General features: G+C 39.3%; 1 protein-coding gene across 4 annotated transcripts in view; it reads left to right on the forward strand.

Moving 5' to 3' along the window:
- Positions 1-22,324, forward strand: part of setd2 (SET domain containing 2, histone lysine methyltransferase) — a 148,651-nt gene that overhangs the window by 114,049 nt on the left and 12,278 nt on the right. For 2 of the 4 annotated variants that reach the window (XM_051935936.1, XM_051935938.1), the window contains 4 exons: positions 3,086-3,211; positions 3,719-3,855; positions 7,400-7,511; positions 7,876-7,929. In XM_051935936.1, the coding sequence (XP_051791896.1) occupies positions 3,086-3,211; positions 3,719-3,855; positions 7,400-7,511; positions 7,876-7,929 (429 nt within the window). The remainder of the gene's footprint in view (positions 1-3,085; positions 3,212-3,718; positions 3,856-7,399; positions 7,512-7,875; positions 7,930-22,324) is intronic. The other 2 variants (XM_051935937.1, XM_051935939.1) reach the window with 1 other exon arrangement.

Consider the following 22,324-nt stretch of genomic DNA (forward strand, 5'->3'; position numbering starts at 1 on the left):
TGCCTCTTTATTTTAAACAGATGTCATGTTCTAGCTAATGACAAATAGCCTCACAGCATAATGCTATCTATCACCACTGTAATCCATTGTATATATAGTATTTTTTAAGTCTATGCAGAATTTCATTTATGCCACACATGAACTTTGAGCAAAAACCCTCACTTTGTCTCATCTAACCTCAAAACCTTATCCCACATTACAGTTGGTTCACCCTCATGTTTTGTGGTAAATTCCAGACTTGTTTTGTGTCTCCCTCCCAGTATTAGACAGAAGTCTTGATATGGATGATTGGTACAATTTTATTCCAGTCTAATCTACAAAACTCTACAGCTCCCTTTGGCTTCTTTTACTAATCTTCTTTATTGCACAGTGAGGTTCAAACCAGTGACCTGTCTGGGTAACCTGATTTAGCTTTGACTTCCTGATAATTCAATAACAGTACCCTCCGAGGCCTCCAAATGATCAAGGACTAATTTGTACCTTTTTCTACATTATGCATTTTTACTATTTTGTCTCTTAGAATGCTCTTCAGTCGTAATTTTCACAGCTTTCTTCAGATTTTCAATATGAATAATTCATTCCAGAAAATTTGGTAGTTATTTTAATGATTCTGTGATGGAGGCTAATTGTATGGCAGTTGTTGTCTTCATTAGACAATTGATTGTAAATGTGAAGCTTCTCAGATAGGGATTGGATACTTCTGAAAAGAGATTTTTTTTTTTATCTTACAGTTTTGTTTTAAACAAAAAATAGTGTTACCTTGGAAAAATATGTATGAGTTTCAGTGTTTTTGAAATTAAAAAAAAAAAAAAAAAAAAATTAGAACAAAATTTCAGAATAGGATTTGCAGTTCAGTAAAATGAGAGAATTAGTCATGATTAACATATCTAAACTTGGACCAAAGTTCAAATAATCAAAATTGTTACTGTTTTAAAGTAAAATAAAAAAAAATCTTTACAAACTTCTTGTGTACTTTATATGCCAAGACTCACAATTTTTACAATGAGAGAATCTATTAGACACAGTAACAAAATTAGTTTTATATTTAATTGTACTCCCTGTACTTTTTAGTGATTCAATACAGTAAGCAATTAGTGGTTAACGTAAAGTGTGCTGGGTTTAGCAATGTCGACTGGTTTTATGAGGTTCTGAATGCAACATTACAATTACAAAATTGAAAAAAAGTTTGTAAAGAGATGTTAAATTATTTATTTTTATTTTATGAAATGCATGGGAATCTTGGTGGTGGATAGGGTTAGTACTGTTACCTTGGTTTGCTATTTCAAATTATCCCTCACTGAACGAAATTAATGTATGTGTAGGCTTGGGTATGTCCAGCAGTGAACTGGTGTTCCATTCTGCTTGGTCCCTGCCTTGCAGTTGATGCTGCCGGAGTAGCTTGGGCCGTCAGTGATATAAACAACTACAGAAAATAGAATTTTATTATAGTGTCACTTATAGTAATCACAGATTTGACTGTTTTAAAAAACAGTGCTATTTAAATTAACTAGATATTTGGAAAGTTGAAAACAGGCCCTACAGTAGTTTATCCTGAAATTGAATACGTGTTGCAGTTTCTCTGTAATTCTTACTACTAATTTAGTCTTTCTTGATTATATTCTTACCAGTAACGGTGTACTGCACGATAACATGCAGTGAATACACTTAACTTGAGCATTGATAGTTTTCATCCTCTTTCTCTGCACGTTTAGCATTCGTTTGCTCAGTGGTTGATGCGCTTGCTGCTTCTTGAGCAGCTCTTCTTTTCTCCACCCTAGCGGCCCGCTGCTTCTCTTCTTTCGTCTTCATCTTTTCGCGTTAAAACTGATTGTTAGTTTTTGTGTTGAAATTACTTAGTACATTTTTCTTAATTTTTCACTTAAGCTGGCACTTAAGTGTTCAATCTGCCTCAAGAATGATTAAAGATATGAAGAGGTAGGGGAAGAGACAGCAAAGGTGTTAGGGAATGAGAACGATGCATGTACGCATGCGCCGCCCTGCTGCACGCTGCAGAGAGTTGATTGTACAATAAAATAAAAATAAAAAGAGTAATAAAAATCATCACCCTGAAAGTGAATAGTAGACATCACGTAGTATATGTGTAACAAATTTCAGGTCAACAGGTGAAATGGTTTGCAAGCTACAGGTGATTTAAAATCCTGGACAGACAAACGAACAGCCACGGTAGCGTATTATATATAAAGATTTTCCTGTTTACTGATGTATTTACTTAATGTCTATCAGTTTGGGTTGCTGGACATTCAATAGCATTTACACTTTTTTGCTTAGACAAAAATATGTAAATCTACTGTTAACCGATTACTCTGTTAGGTGGATTTTGAAAAGTTTAGGTTTCTGTCGTCAATGCAGATTGTAATATTTTTCACAAGTAACACATTAGTAGTTATGTAAAAAATGTTCTAAAACATACCGATTATTTTATGTGTTAAATTTGAGGAGTGAAACTCCAAGTGAGAAATAATAGTTTTAAATAAAGTTTATTATTTTTGGTACACATGGCCAAACAATTGAATAAGATATTTAGGCTAAAACACTTGGATCTTGAAGACAGTGTTTTAAAAATTTCTCTTAGTAATTAGATTTTTTTTTTTACTCATTTAATATTTCAAGCCTGTTTTATCTATTGTTTTAATCATACATTACTTTTTTACATTTATCTTCAGCTTTCAACTAATTTGTAAAGCTGTGGTTCTTGAGGAGATCTTTAATAACATGATAAGCTCATTAACAAAGGCTTAATCAAGTTAGGATAATTCCTGTGGTCATATTTTAATTCCAGTAAAATGTGTTGTTTAGAACACATCCGTATGAATATTTTTGCAACATTACTGTATTATGCATGAGAACTACAGTATTATTGAATTTTCAGCTGTAATCATCATCAACCTGTGTTCTAAACAGATAATGTAAAGTTGTACCTTTTGAATAGTTAAGTAATGCAGTGTCTGATTCAATTTTAGTTACTCATGCAAGCTATTGATGTCTTTTTTGCCCAAGTATGCATATTCAAACTTTGTGTAGAGTGTGTCCTACTATTAATTTTTCTTTTATTGTTCTATAACAGAGTTATGCCCAACCCACGTCACCATATATACAAGGCCAGCAGGTATATTCTACTCACCAACAGGGAATGGTATTACAGCAAGCGGGAACAGTAACCGCAATTGTAACTGCACAGACTGTTCAACAGGTGGGTCCTACTTAAGGCTGTATATACTATATAGCATGGCACTGGTATAAGCATACAATGTTTTGTGTACCACAACTAACTACAGTGATTTTAAAATACCAGGCACTTTATCCTCAACTTGTCTTGTGTCCCTGTGGAAATTTAAGATTCCAGAATTTTCATAAAGTGCTCAAGAAAATATAAGTTTAAATGTAACAACTAAATCTTAACATTAAATTGTTACTTCTTTTTGAATGTAATGTTTAAACAGGTTAACATTTCTTTTTTATGTTTGTGTTTTATTATGTAAGTCATGTTGGTTTTGCAACAGGCATTCTCTATTCATTAGTTTGATAACTGTGTAGGGTTATTCCTGGCAAAACTGAGTTTACCTTGATGGAAGAATTAGGAAAACCTTTGCTTCAGGATGTACTGCATTAAATTTTAAATCTTCTTTCTTGAAAATTTCATAATTTTCTTTTTTTACCAAATGTGTTGCATTTTTCTGTAATTCCCTATTTTGATTAGGAGTTATTAGTGCCTAACAACCTTATGGACCTTCCTCCACCATCTCCTCCAAAGCCCAAGACCATTGTTCTTCCACCAAACTGGAAAGCAGCCCGAGATCCTGAAGGAAAAATATATTACTATCATGTTGTCACCAGGTGAGGTTCATTGAGAAACTAGTTTTAAACATGCTTGTTTTGTTTAAAAAAATTAGTTGTCAAACAAAAAATCCTTGTAAGACCTATCTGAAGAGTATGATCTAAACAGAGTGCTGCCTTTGCTGATGTTATTCCTACTCACTTGATAAACCATCACTGCAGTCTTTTAAATGCACAAAAAATTGTCAGGAAGTTAGCCTACCACATGAAATTTGTAGGAGACAGCTTAAAGCAACAAAACTGTACTATATCTGTTTGTGTACTGAACTTCTGCTTGAATATCCATGATACCTTCTTATCTAAGAACTACATTACAGTCTGAAATGTACAAAGGTGATTAATAAACGTAATAAGATGGTTTATGAGATAACATACCTTTGTAAGAGGGATGATCAAAATGTTTTGAGCCTGAACTATTAAGAAAAACACCACTAAAACCAAACCATTTTTATTTTTTACCATAATCACTAATACACTTGTTGTAATGTTGATAAAGCTTGTGTAAGCACTTTTCTGTAGCATCTAAATTTTCATGTAATACATTAAGAAACGTGTTAGTCACACCATACCTGGTCTGGAGTATAGGTGGGTGTGTATTCTTTTCCAATCCGTTAGTTTAACAGGGCTGCCTTTGCATCCTAGGCACTGTGTCCAAGAACGTTGTCATGAAGCAGAAGAGAGATGGGTCAATGGTTTTCCTTATTGCTTTTCCCTGATTGACTGCCACAAACACCAGAGTAATTCTTTGTAATATTGACCAGTAATGTGCTGTTTTTGGCACACATAATCAGTGTGGACTACACCCTCAAAATTTGTGCAGATGATCTTACTGGCACTGGCCCACACTTTTAATTCTCTTCGTTTTTGGTAAATCACTATGTTTTTACCATTATTTCCATTGTTATTGGACTCTGGATTATAGTGATGTATCCAAGTTTCATCCACAGTTACGAAACACTTCTTAAATTTCTCCCTGTCCGAATTCATTAGCTCAAGATTCTCCTTGGAACACTGGATGCAGCGATGCCTCATTTCTGGAGTCAACATTCTGGGCACCCAACTTGCACAGACCTTGTTCCCGTTTTTTTATTCATGAAGAATGGATTCAGCTGACCCGTAAGACCCATAACTAATTCCTATAATGTCTGTCTCACGCATCTTCACTCTTCACTGCTCCATTAGATTTGCACCAAAATTTTTTTCTGTCATCGACGCTGAACGCCGGCCCGACCTTGATCCATCTTTGAGAAAGCTCCTACCTTGGAGGAATTCTGGAGCCTCTATTTTTTCACTGTGGTGTATGAAGGGGACTCAGTGGTAGTGCCAAACTTGATTTTGTGGTTGTTGCAATTCATGTTGGCTTGATTCTGAAACAAAACACACTATAAAATACAAATGCAAAGATTTTACATATTTTACTACAAAGAAGTTCATTTTTGACCACTGCTAGAACACCACGTTTATGTTCAGGTTCAAAATATTTTAATCACTCCTCATATGTCAGGGGAATATATTGTATAGATTGGCAATAAACTTTTGAGGCCAAATCATGAACTATTTTGTGCAGTGTTGTTCTCTGTCTGACAAAATACAATTCATTAATGTCAGAAAAAATACTAAGAAGAACAATCAAACCTATTTCAGGATTGCTGGATGCAGTCTCTGAGAAAAGACTAAAGTACCTGAATATTTTCCTTTTAAGCAAAGCAAGATAATGAGGTGACATGACAGACATGTTTACAAATGGAATAATCAGAATGAATGCTAGATGTTAATTTGAAATTAATTCATTATTTAGAACTAAGGAGTTCTGATTGAAGCAGGTTCAGGGCAAATTGTCATCAAATGTTACAAGTTTTTCCTTTCTATTATTTTGAATCCCTTCAGATCATGAGTTGATAATATTTTGCAAATATTAGGTTTGCAGGGATTTGCAAGCTGTGTCAGTTTGAATGACCTCTTCTTGTCAAAAATTTAATTATGTTCTTATGAAGTTAATCCTCCCCTAAACAATCACATTAAGAGCCGTGCATGTGCCATACTGTGCATAAGAAGAAAAAGTCCTGGAAAATGGCTTGATGATGTCATCTTCAAATGAACAGGCAAATTATTTTATATAGGCAGGAAATCAATGTAGTAAGAGGAGTCAATAAGAATTGGTTGTCAAGGCATAGTGATTTTTAAAACATGGTATACAATCTCATAGGAAAAGGTTGTTAATAATTTTCCAAAACCTTAATGAGCTTTATATTTTACAACTCTGTTGCTACTTGTATATGAATATTTGAATATTTTTTAATACTGTAGTAGTTCCATAATTGTTATGGCTTACAACCCATAAAACAAAGTAAAGAAAAGCATTAGTGTTTTTGGGGACTTTGTCCCCCAACCCCCAGTCTAGACACATTCTCCCTTACTGATTGGTAACTTCAACCTGGCCTAACCTGAGTAACTGTGGGTACGTTTTCATTCTCTGTAATGTACGTAAATCTGAAGTTTGGCTCCTGGTTTGTATCTATTGCCTCTAAGACAGCTTATAGCTCTCTAACAACCTGGAAGAGAAAAAAATCATCCGTCAGTCATTCTCCAGCCCACTATATCCTAACACAGGGTCACGGGAGTCCGCTGGAGCCAGTCCCAGCCAGCACAGGGCGCAAGGCAGGAACAAACCCCGGGCAGGGCGCCAGCCCACGGCAGGGCACACACACACCCCCACCCACACACCAAGCATACACTAGGGACAATTCCCGCATGTCTTTGGACTGTAGGAAGAAACCCACACAGACATGGGAAGAACATGCAAGCTCCATGCAGGGAGGACCCGGGAAGCAAACCCAGTTCTCCTATCACTGTGCCGCCAAGAGAAAAAGTAGTTTCTGAAAATAAATGAGTTTATATTTACTATCATTTGGGAATCATCAACATTCTAGAAATTCTCACATAATGCAAGATGATTTTTCTTTATTAAATGCAGTGAGGGCTTAATGGTTGTCAAGCTGAGTATAGGAGCAGTAATTTACAAAAACATCCATCTGTTTATAAACCACTTGGCATAAAGTGTACAAAATACTAGTGATACCAAAGTTGGCTATTTAGAACCTGTTTATAATGTGGATAGATCTTTGATAAATTGAGGATTTAACAGTGCGTATTATTATGAACAGTTAATGTATAAAGGATTTTAGAAGCCTTTTTCTTACTAAATACATGTACAGCATTTAGAAAGTACAATATTTTCAGTTATGTAGGAGAGTCTTTTAAGGACATGATCTCTAGTCAAGCATGACAAATAATGCATATTCTATTATAGCTAACAGTAAATGCAATTCAGATTGCTGTGACTGTTCACTGTTTTGGTGGCCGCTTAGAAACTTAATTTTCCATATGAAGGCAGTAAATGATTGATGTTTTTTATTTGGTTTAGGTGTTCCACAATAAAAATTGAATCTAAGGATTAATGTACAGTAGGTTGGATTACTTGGTATTTAATGTATATTATTGCTGCAAATTTGCACACATGTCTAATGGGCCGTATTCCTCTCAGGCAAACACAGTGGGACCCCCCATGCTGGGAAGGAGGAAATGAGGACTCAAATGCTGATCATGAAGCTGAAATGGATTTGGGAACTCCCACATATGACGAGAATCCAACTAAGGTAAAAAGGCTAAAGATCAGTTTGCAACTCATTTGTCACGTTGTGAGTATCACTGGAATACATTTTTCACCAACTGTTCTCATTTTCTATTCTTAACGCACTTATTTTTACAGAAAAATGCATGGTTAGTAATATTTTGCCTACACCTAACAGGTTTCTCACTCCAGTTTGTGAATGCTCATCATAACATTTGGCTTTCATTTTATTGCTCATTTAACAGACAACAGCAAATGTAACTTTCATTTCACCTTGATTATTTCATACTACCGTGTATCTAATTGTATGCAAGTCCTAGTGTCCATATACCTGTGCTATCTTATGGGATAGAGCCATTTTGTATGTAATACTTGTGTGCATTTTTCAGGATCTGTCATTATCTCAAGATGGGAGCTTAGATGGAACGCCTAATGCTTACAAGGTACAGTCACAGCATGGTTTGATCCCTGTGGCTATCGTGAGCTTTTTGATGTGAAATAAGCTCATAAGTTAAAGTTGCTTTAGAATTTAAATAATTTAACATCACTTCAGTAAATATTGTATATCAAATTCTTCTGTTTATGTTGTGTTGATCATTGAGAATTGGCCATTATAGCCAATTTTGGAACTGGCTTGTCCAAAAGAACAGTATGTTTGATAAGCAAAGGAGAGTCATTAAGGATTTCACTGAGAATCATCGGGAGTTACAGTTAAGGTTGTAGTGAGAATGACATTTACGCCAGTGACAAAACCAAAATGAAGTTCAAAATTCAAAGTCAAAAGAAAATTTGAAAGAGTCCCATAATCTTTAGTATAGTTATAAAAAGGAAATCTATTAAGATTTTTGAAAATTAGCTAATCAGTTTTATTTGCTGGGCACAACCATCATGAATAGTTTCCAAGCTGTGACATCAAGTGTTATGCATACACTGTACCATATTACTGACAACAGGTATTGTAACCAACAACAAGCATCAGTATATGGTGACAGCTACAGAAATTCACTAAAAACAAAACAGCATTGCAGCACTGTGAACAAAATAAAGGTAACCACAAATAAACATAAAATAAAAATAAAGAATGTTTAATAAACCAAAAAATATAATTCAGTCTAGGAGTAACATTTTAATATGTAAAGGAGATTTGTAGTTTGAACCTAATACCATGAATACTTAATATAACTGGTGAGACATGCTATGCAACTTCCAACTCAGAATGATGTCCAGACAAACCAAAGTTCAAACAAAAATAGGAGTTTATTAATTGAATCTGAGGGTTTTATGGAGGGTATAACAGAATGTAAAGATAAAGGGTAACATACAAACAAGAAACAACAAAACTATGCCCCTCCTGGGCCAACCTATACATAAAATTGCATTCCTAACTCTTGTTTATTCCTTTCTCCTCCTTGCTAGATGAGTCGTCATCAGCTGAGTGTTCAGAGGTTTATTTAATGAGTGACCCTAGACCCTGAAAGACTTCTGGGGTACAGGCCATCCAGCTGGAAAGTACTTCCAGGTTGTTGAAAAAACCTTAGGAGGCAGACAGCTATCTCCTAAAGTGTCAGGTGCCCATTACTGTGACCAGAACACAGATTCCTGTTGCTTCTAAAGGACCCAGATCACAAAGTCCTGATGTTATAACCTCCTCCTTCCTGACTGGGTTGTGCCCCCCTCCAATCCCTCCATGTGTCCTGTCCATACAGTAGTTAATGCTAACTCCCAGATTTCTCCTCTGTATCTTGTGTAGACAGTGGCCCATACCCACCCCTGTACTAAAGGTGGAAAAACAAACCTTTGCAGTGCCCTTCACCCACACACTAAGCTTCAGCAGACCTTTTCTTCAGTAGAAAATAATTCTAAAGAATTATTAGAAAATACAACATATTACATCTTGCAAGCTAGCAGGGTGTGTAGCCTGACATCTAGTGTAATTTTATCTTGACTGTTGACTTTTTGTTTGTGTTGAAATAATACAGAAATCTAATCAGTGATTCTAAATTGAAAGGTTCAATAAATAAATAGGGAAAGCCCAGACACCCTGCGGAGGTGTCTGGGCTTTCCCTTAAAGATAGGGTGAGAAGCTCAGTCATCCGGGAGGGGCTCAGAGTAGAGCCGCTGCTCCTCCGCATCGAGAGGAGTCAGATGAGGTGGCTCGGGCATCTGATCAGGATGCCTCCTGGACGCCTCCCTGGTGAGGTGTTCCAGGCACGTCCAACCGGGAGGAGGCCCCGGGGAAGACCCAGGACACGCTGGAGGGACTATGTCTCTCGACTGGCCTGGGAACGCCTTGGGATTCTCCCGGAAGAGCTAGAAGAAGTGGCCGGGGAGAGGGAAGTCTGGGCATCTCTGCTCAAGCTGCTGCCCCCGCGACCCGACCTCGGATAAGCGGGAGACAATGGATGGATGGATGAATAAATAAATAAAATTGATAAATGAATGAATATTACTTACAACTACTTTATCATAACAGTGGAAATGGAAGACTTTAGAGTTAGCTGGTCTGAAACTACAAATACGTTTAAGTATAGTACATCATTGAAGAGAACATTTGTTAGAAATCAGAATGACAACAAATAAACATGTCACATATTAAAAGGGTGTTTTAGGATTGGGTTGATTAAAGGGACGTTTACTGATAAGCAGAGGTATCATAAAATATCTAATGAGGAATTGGACTATGTGAGAGAGAAATAAAAAGGTAACAATATATGAGAGCTTTATTAATACAATACACATACAATGTGGTTTTAATTTTTCTGCAGTATTTCGTTTTTAAAATACTTGCAATTTTTGAGTTTTCAGTAGCACAGATAGAGATTATGCAATTATTTTAAATCAGTTCCACAATAATTTTTGTTCACTATGTCATTCATCTGTCCATCCATTTTCCAACCCGCTGAATCCGAACACAGGGTCACAGGGGTCTGCTGGAGCCAACACAGGGCACAAGGCAGAAACCAATCCTGGGCAGGGTGCCAACCCACCGCAGGACACACACCAAGCACACACTAGGGCCAATTTAGAATCGCCAATCCACCTAACCTGCATGTCCTTGGACTGTGGGAGGAAACTGGAGCGCCCGGAGGAAACCCACGCAGACACGGGGAGAACATGCAAACTCCACGCAGAGAGGACCCGGGAAGCAAACTAGGGTCTCCTAACTGCGAGGCAGCAGCGCTACCACTGCGCCACCGTGCCGCCCCACTATGTCATTCAAAGTTGTAAAAAATATAATTTATCACTGTACATTCTAAAATGGCAGTTTTGAATGCATAATATGTTCTGTAGTCTTTTTCACTGTCTTAAAAATATATTTCCATTTGTCCTAATAATGCAAACCTCAATGCAGAAACTGAGCTGCATTTGAAATGACAACTTTTCCATGGGAAGTTACAAATAACTCTTTGCTGTAATGGAGTGACGCAATTGAACATTTTTATACACTGGTGCCACCGGTTAGGTCAGGTTGGGGAGCATGCACTGTTACTGCACATTGCCGCACCCACCATGCAATGAAACAGCCCAGGATCCTGCAAACATGTGGCCCAGTCTTACTCTCTGGAAATGACCATCTATCTGCCACAGCCAGGTGTTATGTGGGTGTTCCCTTGGCCTGGTCCATCTGCTCAGGTCCTCAGAAATGAGGATCCTGCGAGCCGGATCACCCTCTGGGAATCATGCCACATGGCCGTTGTGCCGTAACCAACACTCCCTCACAAAGCAGGTAATGTGCCTCATTCAGGACTTCACAAAAAGTCAAACCAGCAGTACCCAAGGATTTTCTGAAGAGAAACAGTACCGTAGGAGTCCAGCCTTTATCTCAGGTAACTGGATAGTGTACATGTCTCGCAACCATTTAGCAAAACGTGAAGCACAGGACTGTAAAGACTTGGACCTTTGTCCTTCTGCACAGATAGCAGGAGCACCACACACCCCTTTCCAGTGACCTCATGGCCACCCATGCTCTTCCAATCCGTTTAATTCATAAGAGAGCAAGAACACACCCCTGACAAACCCCAGAATCAACTGGGAAAAACATGGAGATTGTGCCTGCACTCACAGTATCTGTGTACAGGCCAGTCGTGATATCCAGAAACTTTGAGGAGAACCCGCAAAGTCTCAGATGTCCCATAGGGCAGCTTGATCAACTGAGTTGAACGCTTTACAAAAATCGATAACGGCTGCAAAGAAACTCTGCCAATATTCACTTTTGTGCCCATAAGAATCCTCAGTGCCAAGATGAAATGGATGGTAGACTTCTTCGGCGTAAAGCCAGACTGCTGTGGTTGCTGGTAGGTGAGGAAGTGATCAGAGATCCTATTGAGGACAACCCTAACAAGAACCTTACTTGGCACCGAGAGTAGTGTTATCCCCCTGTAGTTGCTGCAATCCAGGCAATTACCCTTTACTTTTCCAGATAGGGACAACAAATCCCGTTTTCCAATCAGTTGGAATGACCCCCGTCTCCCAAATGGAAGCCAAGATTCCATGCCAGAGGATAGCCCTACCACCAGCCTTGAGAAGTTCACCCCAGATACCAGAGATCCCTGCAGCCTTTCCTATCCTCTGCTGGTACACCACCTGTGCAATCTCAGTGAGATTGGGTGGTTCACAGCTAATTGAAGGATCAGCCTCAAGAACCGTGGACCGTGAGATATCCAATGTCTTAGAAGGAGGATTGGCTTTAAATAGCTGCTCATAGTAGCCAGCCCAGCGGCTCACAACTGCATTGTCATGTGTAAGGACCATTCCATCATCCGCGCTGACTGTGACTCTCCGAGGAGCAGATTCGGATGTTTGTAATGTTTTGATTCCTCTGTAAGCAGGACATGTGTTACTTTACCATAGATGGTGTGTCACTTGCTCACAGAGTCCTCTAACAAATGCCTCCTTGTCTGTCCTCAGAGCCGTCCCTCTCAGTTCCCTGTACAGATCAGAGTTGCCATCAAACTGTGCACTGCGACTCCTCTCAATGATATCCAAGGTGCCCTGGGAGATGAAACAATGGTAACACCACCACAGCCCTCAGCAACCTTCAGGGTCTTGTCATGGAAGGTCTCCCACATTACATTAGGATCAGCAGTCACACCCAATTCTGTAAGGTCATTATATAAACTGTGTGCAAACTCATTAGAAACAGCCTGATCTTGAAGTCTGGCCAGGTCCAATCTTATTTTCCTAGTAGGTGGTCGCCTACTGGACCTAAGCTGTATCTTCAGAGTAGCAACAAGTCCATGGTCAAAATTCACAGAATGGGCACTTATGTAGACCCTGCAGTTCTGTAAGAGTCTCTAGCATCTGCCTACTAGGATGTGATGCAGTTCTGTAAGAGCCTCCAGCGTCTGCCCACTAGGATGTGATCTATCTCCTTCACCGTGCTACCAATATTGGAGTAACAAGTCGACAATGCAGCTCAGGGTGCTGGAACCAGGATCCAGGGATCCATAGCCCCTGACCTTTTGCAAAGTCAAGGAACATGGAGCCACTTTGACTATGGTCGCCACACCCATGGGGTCTAACACAATCCTCATAGCCAGCCCTGTCAGTGCCAGTGGTCGCATTGAAGTCACCCATGACCAGAGGAGTGCAACCTTGTGTGCAGCCCATGTACCACCAAACAAAGTTGCAAATAAAATGTCTTCCTTACTGAGACATCACTCACTGCGGTAGCAGCGTACACTGTGACAACAAGCAAGGCACCCAGAGAGTACCTTAATCTGAGTCTCATAATACGCTTGTTGAAAGGAGTGACATCAGACACCATCAGAAGGAGCCGATCCGCAACAACAGCTCCCCGAGTATGACAGCCATCAGAGCAACCAGACCAATAAAAGGTGTAACCACCTACAGAGATCTGGCCAGTCCCTGGTTTGTGCACCTTGTTTACGAAGCTCCTCCAACAGCAGAAGATGATTATCATGCCGGAGAGACAATATGTTACACTATAAGACGTATACTATAAAGAATACAGAGTGTGAATGATATATTGCAGCCTAGTGTAGGTCCCTCATTATTTTTAAAGGCTAGATTTGCCTTTCATAAAACCATAAAGTAACTATAGAGGAAAATTAAATAAACCTCATACAGATTAGTACAAGTGGTTTGTGTAACTTAATCACTAATTTATTTCTCTCCTAACGTTCTTAGCACTGTTGATCATTGAAATTCTCCAAAGCAGTTTTAGCAGCAAATTTCCCATTTTGTTGGCTTGGACCTTTTTTCCCCCCAGTGTGCCATGATTCTTTGTGAGCCCAGAGTGACAATACAGAGTTGTAGCAGCCATGCACATAACTTTCACAATGCATACTCGATTTTTCACATTTCACGTCGGTGCCCAATCTCCAATATACCCATGTGCTACTCTAGCCGGATTTATACGCCGCATGCATTTTTGTGGAGAAAAAAAAAAAAAAAGTTGCCAGAATCTTCATTTGAGAAGTACATTTGCTGACCATAATGAGAATTTAATGAGTACCGCTGTCAAATATATACTATACCACATAGCTATTTTTTGGCCAGCTGAAAGCATACCCATACCCTTTTTTGTCATATTCACTTCCAATGGCTTTAACTGAATAGTGAATAAAGGGTCTTATTACTTGTGTCAATGTGATAATTCAGTGTTATTTGGCATTTATATTCTAGGGAACTGAGTTTTGTTTAACGAGGTAAAAAAAGGAATTTAAATAATTTTAGCAAAAATCTGCAACATACAAAGTGAAGGTATCTGAATAATTTTTGAATGAACTATTTGTAATATTGCAAATGTTTACAGTGGAACCAGACACTGTAATTATGTGAAGGCACTAGAAATCACATTTTTCAGTTTACTTTCAGAAAGATATTATGGTGTTCTCTGTTTTAGTGGTCTTATTTGTCTTTCTTGATTGTAAAGTAATGAAATAACATGAAGGTTAATACTACTGTCTCACACCTCTAAGAAGCTGTCCATTTTCTTTGAAAAATGTATACACTGCCCTTGCATCTGTATGTTTTTTCTCTGGTTTTCTAAAGACATACCAACTAGGTTGACTGGAATCTCTAAACTGACAGTATTTATTAGAATTTATTAACTTAGATTTGATTCAATGTTAAGATCAACAGTTTGCACTTTACAGTTTAGTGCAACTTCCAACAATAACTTAGGTCATTTTCATTACTAGATTAGATTACATCTCTGATGAAAATGGATTGTACATGTTACGTACATGTTCTCAGAAACATTTGCTAGCTAATAATATAGATGGCTTTCTTTAATGTTTAATCATCCATTATGCATATTACATATCAACTAACCTTTAAGGTCAATGCTTTCCATTTTTAGTATTTTTAAATGTTTGGCCATTCACTGTGTCTTCTAAACTACCACTTAAAGTTGTAAATTTAATTATACATTACCCATGGCATAAATCCATTTAAGTGTCCTATATTTGACGTGCCAGTTTGGCTTGTGAACCATATTGAGAAAACATATTTCTGCTTTTTAATTTTGAGGGTCATCTGTATATTTAAGGTTCCCACCCCATGTTCCCATGTTCAAAGTGTGTGCTATGATAGCTTGCTTGTGTAGGGTGGTTCTGTCTGCCTTAAGAGATGCTGGATTCAAACCCTAGAAGCAAACAGTTGACATCAGTGAAGAGGGCAGTATTTGTTTTCTTGTTGTCTACTGAGTTTAATCTGGTCTGGCACTTTTGCTCGAGGCAAACTAAGATGATGTTTAGTAGTAGTGTTTATTGGGACAGTGGATATGATGGGTAGAGCAAGCAGCATTCTTTCTGCTAGTGCCTTTAATTATAAACACAAAGTCTATTATGACCACCATAATCACAATTCTTGTATTTAAACTTGTATTATACTGTAGTGAATACAGAGTAGGATAATATTTGGTATAAGTAAAGATTTGGTTAAAATTAAACATACTAAATAACTATAAACTTATTAATAATAAAGCCAGGTCCTGCTGACATATCTAAGCTATGGATATCGGTAAATTTAAATGTAAACAGCAAAGATGTGTCACAGTCTGAAATTCTGGCTCCCCTGCAGCTCAAAAAGAGCAAATAAGAAAGTATTGGTTATATGTATCATCATATCCATCACTGGCCCAAGTCTTGTTTAATTTTGTATTGTTTTTTTTCCTAGTTATTTTACAGCTGTGTGCAGTGGTGCTCACTATAAAAGGTGCTATATTAAAAAATTCAGACTGATAACCCACTTAATCCATTTTATACTTTTTTTTGTACCTTACATTGTTTGTTGACTATAAAGGATCCCAAAAATAGTCAGAAAAAGCTATACATGTATCAAGTCTTCTTTCAGTAGGTACAAATGTCCAAAGAAAACTTTCAGCAATAGGCACATTGTGTCTACATGCAGCTGCGTTTTATCATGTCAGCCCTAAACTAACTAACATTAATATTTTGAATCTAATCAAGTAGTATGAACTTGATTAACAATGTAAATGTGCCTTTTAAAGTATTTCCTTATTGTAGACACAATATACGTATGTATTCCAATGTTATGACCTCCCAGTACAAAGCTGTTACTTGAGCACTTTTGTTTAAAGGAAAAAGAGTACAGCAGAATTTTTTTATGACTTGCTAGTGATATGGTTATTTTTTTGTAAACATAATGGTTCATTACTAATATTTTAATGCTATATTACATAGTAGAAAAAAAAACAAAATAGTAGTATAGTCTTCATTGTTATTATTACTTCACAGACTTAACAGCAACATCATGAACTTGAAAATGGGTTCATAAACAGTTTCTTTTACACATAAGTTGTAAGAGTAAAAAATCCCAGTATCTGGGCTCCCTTTCAAAAATATTTATATGAATAGTAACAATATTTTAGGCCATAAATAGACAGGCCATTTTAGTAACCTGTTTCTGACAGATGACATGCATTTGTAGTAACTCATTGTTGATGAATATATTGTCAATGTATCTGTATTATTGCATGTTCCTTCTTACACCCAAACTTTTTTTTGAACCTGTTTAATCTTTGTCTCGGTGCCCATGGGTCTGGTGACCGTGGTGAAAGTGGCTCCATGTTCCTTGACTTTGCAAAAGGTCAGGGGCTGCAAATTACTGGATCCTGGTTCCAGCACCCTGAACCGCATTGTTGGACTTGGTACTCTAATACTGGTGGTGCCGTGAAGGAGATCGATCACATCCTTGTGGGCAGACGCTGGAGGCTCTTGCTAAACTACATGGTCTACAGTAGTGCCCAGTTTGTGAATTCTGACCATAGACTTGTTGTTGCTACTCTTAGGATCCAGCTTAGGTCCAGTATGTTACCACCTGCTAGAAAAATGAGCCTGGACTTGGCCAGACTCCAAGACCAGGCTGTTTCTAATGAGTTTGCATGCAGTTTGTGTGAGAAACTTTCAGATTTGGGTACGACTGCTGATCCTAATGTAATGTGGGAGACCTTCCATGACAAGACCCTGAAGGTTGCTGAGGGTTGTGTTGGTGTTACCGGTGTTCCCAGAAGGAGGTATTTCAACTCGAAGGGCACCCTGGATATCATCGAGAGGAGTCGCACCGCACGGCTCAATGGCAACTCTGGTCTGTACCGGAAACTGAGAAGGATGACAGCGAGAGCTCTGAGGGCAGATAAAGAGGCATTTGTTAGAGGAATCTGTGAGCAAGTGACACACCAGAGGAATCGAAGCATTACGCACATCTGAATCTGTTCCTCGGAGAGTCGCAGTCAGGGCAGCTGATGGAACGGTCCTTACAGATGACACTGCAGTTGTGACCCGCTGGGCTGGCTACTTTGATCAGTTGTTCAAAGCTGATCCTCCGGCTAGGACGTTGAATATTTCTGGGTCCATGGTTCTTGAGGCTGATCCTCCAATTAGCTGTGAACCACTCAATCTCACTGAGATTGCACAGGTGGTGAACCAGCTGAGGGGGGGAAAGGCTGCAGGGATCTGTGGTATCCAGAGTGAACTTCTCCAGGCTGGTGGTAAGGCTGTCCTCCTTGTATTGCAAGCAATCTTTGCTTCCATTTAGGAGACTGGCATCATCCCAACTGACTGGAAAATGGGACTTGTCGTCCCTATTTGGAAAGGGAAGGGTGATCGCCTGGATTGCAGCAACTACAGGGGAATAACACTGCTCTCAGTGCCGGGTAAGGTCCTTGCTAGGGTCGTTCTCGATGGGATCCGTCATCACTCGCTTGCCTACCAGAACAGTCTGGTTTTACTCCTAAGAAGTCTACCATCGACCGCATCCTGGCTCTGAGGGTTCTCATAGAGCGCAAATGCGAATATCGGCAGTTTCTTTGCAGCCTTTGTCAATTTTCACAAAGCATTTGGCTCAGTTGCTCGAGCTGCTCTGTGGGACATCCTAAGGGTTCGCGAGATCCCCTTGAGGTTGCTGGATATCATGGCTGGCCTATACACTGGTACTGTGAGTGCTGTGCAGAGTGGAGGCAGGACCTCTGTGTTTTTCCCAGTTATTTCTGGGGTTCGTCAAGGGTGTGTTCTTGCTCCTAATCTGTTCAGTGCTTGTATGGACTCGGTGTTGGGCAAGGTCGTGGAGTCCAGTGGCTGTGGGGCATCTGTTGGTGAAGAAAGATTCACGGATCTTGACTTTGCTGATGATGCTGTGATCTTCGTGGAGTCAATGGAGACTCTGATCGGGGCACTCGAGAGACTGAGTAAGGAGTCCGAGAGTCTGCGCTTGCGAGTGTCCTGGATAAAAACCAAGATCCAGGCCTTTAATGACCTCTTGGGCACAGCCATCAGCAGTGTGTCTGTTTGCGGAGAGAGTGTTGACCTTGTTGAGAGGTTTACTTACCTGGGCAGTGACATTCATGTCTCTGGTGACTCTTCCTGTGAAGTCAGTACATGGACTGGGAGAGCATGGGGGGTCATGAGGTCACTGGAAAGGGGTGTGTGGCGCTCCCGATATCTATGCAAAAGGACGAAGGTCCAAGTCTTTAGAGTCCTGGTGCTTCCTGTCTTACTATATGGTTGTGAGACGTGGACGCTATCCAGTGACCTGAGACGAAGACTGGACTCCTTTGGTACTGTGTCTCTCCGGAAAATCCTTGGGTACTATTGGTTTGACTTTGTGTCGAATGGAGTCCCGAATGAGGCACATTACCTGCATTGTGAGAGAGCGTCAGTTACGGCACTACGGCCATGTGGCGTGTTTCCCCGAGGGTGATCCGGCTCGTAAGATCCTCATTGTTGGGGACCCAAGTGGCTGGACCAGGCCAAGGGTTCGCCCATGTAGCACCTGGCTGTGGCAGATAGAGGGTCATTTCCGGAGGGTAGGACTGGACCACGTGCATGCCTGGGGGGTGCCAACCGGGATCCTGAGCTGTTTCGACATGTAGTGGGTGCAGCAACACACTGTACCAGTGCATGCTCCCCAACTTGACTTGACTTGACTTGACTTGTTTAATCTGATTCAGAACCATGGTCAGCCCACAGTCTGTCCTGGAAGCATCAGGAACAAGGAAAGAAACAAATATGGTTGTGGTAGCAGTACATTTCAGACATATAAACATATCTAAACTCAGTCATACAAGCCTAATGTAAAATTACCAGTTAAACTAATGTGGAAGAAAAACTGAAGGACCAAGAATATAAATAATTCATTCCATAATACATACAATGGCATTTATACAATATGCACTGTTTATAGCTTTCAAATTGAAGCTTAAAGTTGATTGCTGAATTTTTACATTGGTTTTACATGCAAGTTACATTCTCTCCACCTGAAGAAAAAGGCTTTTGTAATTTTTTTGTTGTAAATTTTATGCACATCTTTTCTAAGCTGTTATTTTTTTTTTTTTTTTTTTTAATTTGGAGTTTAAATTATTGCACAGGCATGGAAACGTTTTATTCTCTCTCTCTCTCTCTCTCTCTCTCTCTCTCTCTCTCTCTCTCTCTCTCTCTCTCTCTCTCTCTCTCTCTCTCTCTCTCTCTCTATATATATATATATATATATATATATATATATATATATATATATACACTAGGTGGCTTCGCTCACGAACCCCCCTGGCCTGCGCTACGTTTCAGCCACTTCTCATCTCTGCCGCTTGTGTATGTGTATTTCACTTTCACCAAACAACAAATCTTTTAATTCTCGCAGATACGCCTCTTCATTGGGAAGAAACACTACTTTTCCCTGAAGGCAACACGAATTAGACGATCTACAATTCTCCAACTTAAAGTTTAAATCCGATCAATATATTCAGTTTCTTTTTGCTGTTCCATTATTTCACCGAGTAAAAATTTCCGTTTGTTTGAGCTAGTGTGATCTTTACTATCATTTTTTTTGAGACTTTCGAATTTTAGTACTTTCATTATTTCTAACCTGCTCTTCATGTGTATCGCCCCATCGTTTTTGAATTCTTTACGGCGTTCTACTTTGTCATCTACTCTTTGTTTTTTATGTCCGGTCCCAGGCGTGGTTAAATCTCTTGGCACAAAGTCTCGTCTTGTGGGACGTGAAAGTATCTCTCTGAAAAAGTTACGGCTCGTCCCAGGTTAAAAAGTCTCATCTGGTCCCAGGATATTTTTATTGTTTTATATATATATATATATATATATATATATATATATATATATATATATATCTCAGTACTGTCCAAAAGTTTTAGGCAAGTGTGAAAAAAAGCTGTAAACAAAGAATGCTTTCAAAAATGGAAGTGTTAATCATTTATTTTCATCAATCAACAAAATGCAGTGAATGAACAAAAGAGAAATCTAAATTAAATCAATATTTGGTGTGACCACCCTTTGCCTTCAAAACAGCATCAATTCTAATAGGTACACTTACACACAGTTTTTGAAGGAACTCGGCTGGTAGGTTGTTCCAAACATCTTGGAGAACTAACCACAGATCTTCTGTGGATGTAGGCTTCCTCACATCCTTCTGTCTCTTCATGTTCCTCACATCCTTCTGTCTCTTCATGTAATCCCAGACACACTCGATGATGCTGAGATCAGGGCTCTGTGGGGGCCATACCATCACTTCCAGGACTTCTTGTTCTTCTTTACGCTGAAGATAGTTCTTAATGACTTTGGCTGTATGTTTGGGGTCGTTGTCCTGCTGCAGAATAAATTTGGGGCCAATCATACGCCACCCTGATGGTATTGCATGATGGATGAGTATCTGCCTGTATTTCTAAGAATTGAGAAAACCATTAATCCTGACCAAATCTCCAACTCCATTTGCAGAAATGCAGCCCCAAACGTTCAAGGAACCTCCACCATGCTTCACTGTTGCCTGCAGACACTCATTATTGTACCACTCTCCAGCCCTTCGATGAACAAACTACCTTCTGCTACAGCCAAATATTTCAATTTTTAACTCATCAGTCCAGAGCACCTGCTGCCATTTTTCTGCACTCCAGTTCCTATGTTTTCGTGCATACTTGAGTCGCTTGGCCTTGTTTCCACGTCGGAGGTATGGCTTTTTGGCTGCAACTCTTCCATGAAGACCACTTCTGGTCAGACTTCTCCGGACAGTAGATGGGTGTACCTGGGTCCTACTGGTTTCTGCCAGTTCTGAGCTGATGGCACTGCTGGACATCTTCCACTTTCGAAGGGTAATAAGCTTGATGTGTCTTTCATCTGCTGCACTAGGTTTCCTTGGCCGACCACTGCGTCTGCGATCCTCAACGTTGCCCGTTTCTTTGTGCTTCTTCAAAAGAGCTTGAACAGCACATCTTGAAACCCCAGTCTGCTTTGAAGTCTTTGTCTGGGAGAGACCTTGCTGATGCAGTATAACTACCTTGTGTCTTGTTGGTGTGCTCAATCTTGCCATGACATGAAACTGTCTTCCATAACCTCACCTTGGTAGCAGAGTTTGGCTGTTCCTCACCCAGTTTTAAGCCTCCTACACAGCTGTTTCTGTTTCAGTTAGTGACTGTGTTTCAACCTACGTGTGACATTGATGATCATTAGCACCTGTTTGGTAGAATTGGTTGATCATGCACCTGACTATAATCCTACAAAATCCCTGACTTTGTGCAAGTGTACCTATAAGAATTGATGCTGGTTTGAAGGCAAAAGGTAGTAACACCAAATATTGATTTGATTTAGATTTTTCTTTTGTTCGCTCACTTTGCATTTTGTAAATTGATAACAATAAACAATCATTATTTATATTTCTGAAAGCATTCTTTGTTTACAGCATTTTTTCACACCTGCCTAAAACTTTTGCACAGTTCTGTATATATATATATTAAAAAAAAATCCTGGGAGAGAAAGACAGGAGACAAGACGTGATCTTTACGTTAAGATCACTAAAGACACTTAAAAGACCCGCGAGATGAAAGAGAATGGCCACGGAGCATCTCGTGGGGTCCATAAACATAAGACTTTGTGCCAAGAGATTGACTGAGGACCGTCTCGCGATGACGTAGAACATGAGATTCTTGCAAGATACGCCCTACTTACAACCAATATCAAATAAGACAACGGGCAGCAAAACATTCGGTCGTCTAAAGGATTTGAGCACACACAGATCCAGGGCTTTGAGCGCATATAAAGCGTATAAGGACAATACTCTATAAATGAAACGTCAACGACTAAGCATAGAAGAAAGCAGCGAGGAGAAAAAAGACTCAAAAGCGTTGGAGAGAAAAAAGAGCAAAAAAGAAAAAGAATAGTCTAGGTGCAATTTCAGAAAATAAGGAAAGTAATTATCAGCCGGAACAAGTGGAATTGAAAAAAAGCACGTCCAGTCAGGCTCAGAATTAAAAGACAGAGTAAAAGACAAAGTAGATCTTCATAAAGACGTTCACAAACGTTGCCGCGATACACATGTGGAGAAAGTTAAAGAATATGAAAGTAGGAA

This window comes from Erpetoichthys calabaricus, chromosome 13, assembly GCF_900747795.2.
Source record: "Erpetoichthys calabaricus chromosome 13, fErpCal1.3, whole genome shotgun sequence".
NCBI lineage: Eukaryota > Metazoa > Chordata > Cladistia > Polypteriformes > Polypteridae > Erpetoichthys > Erpetoichthys calabaricus.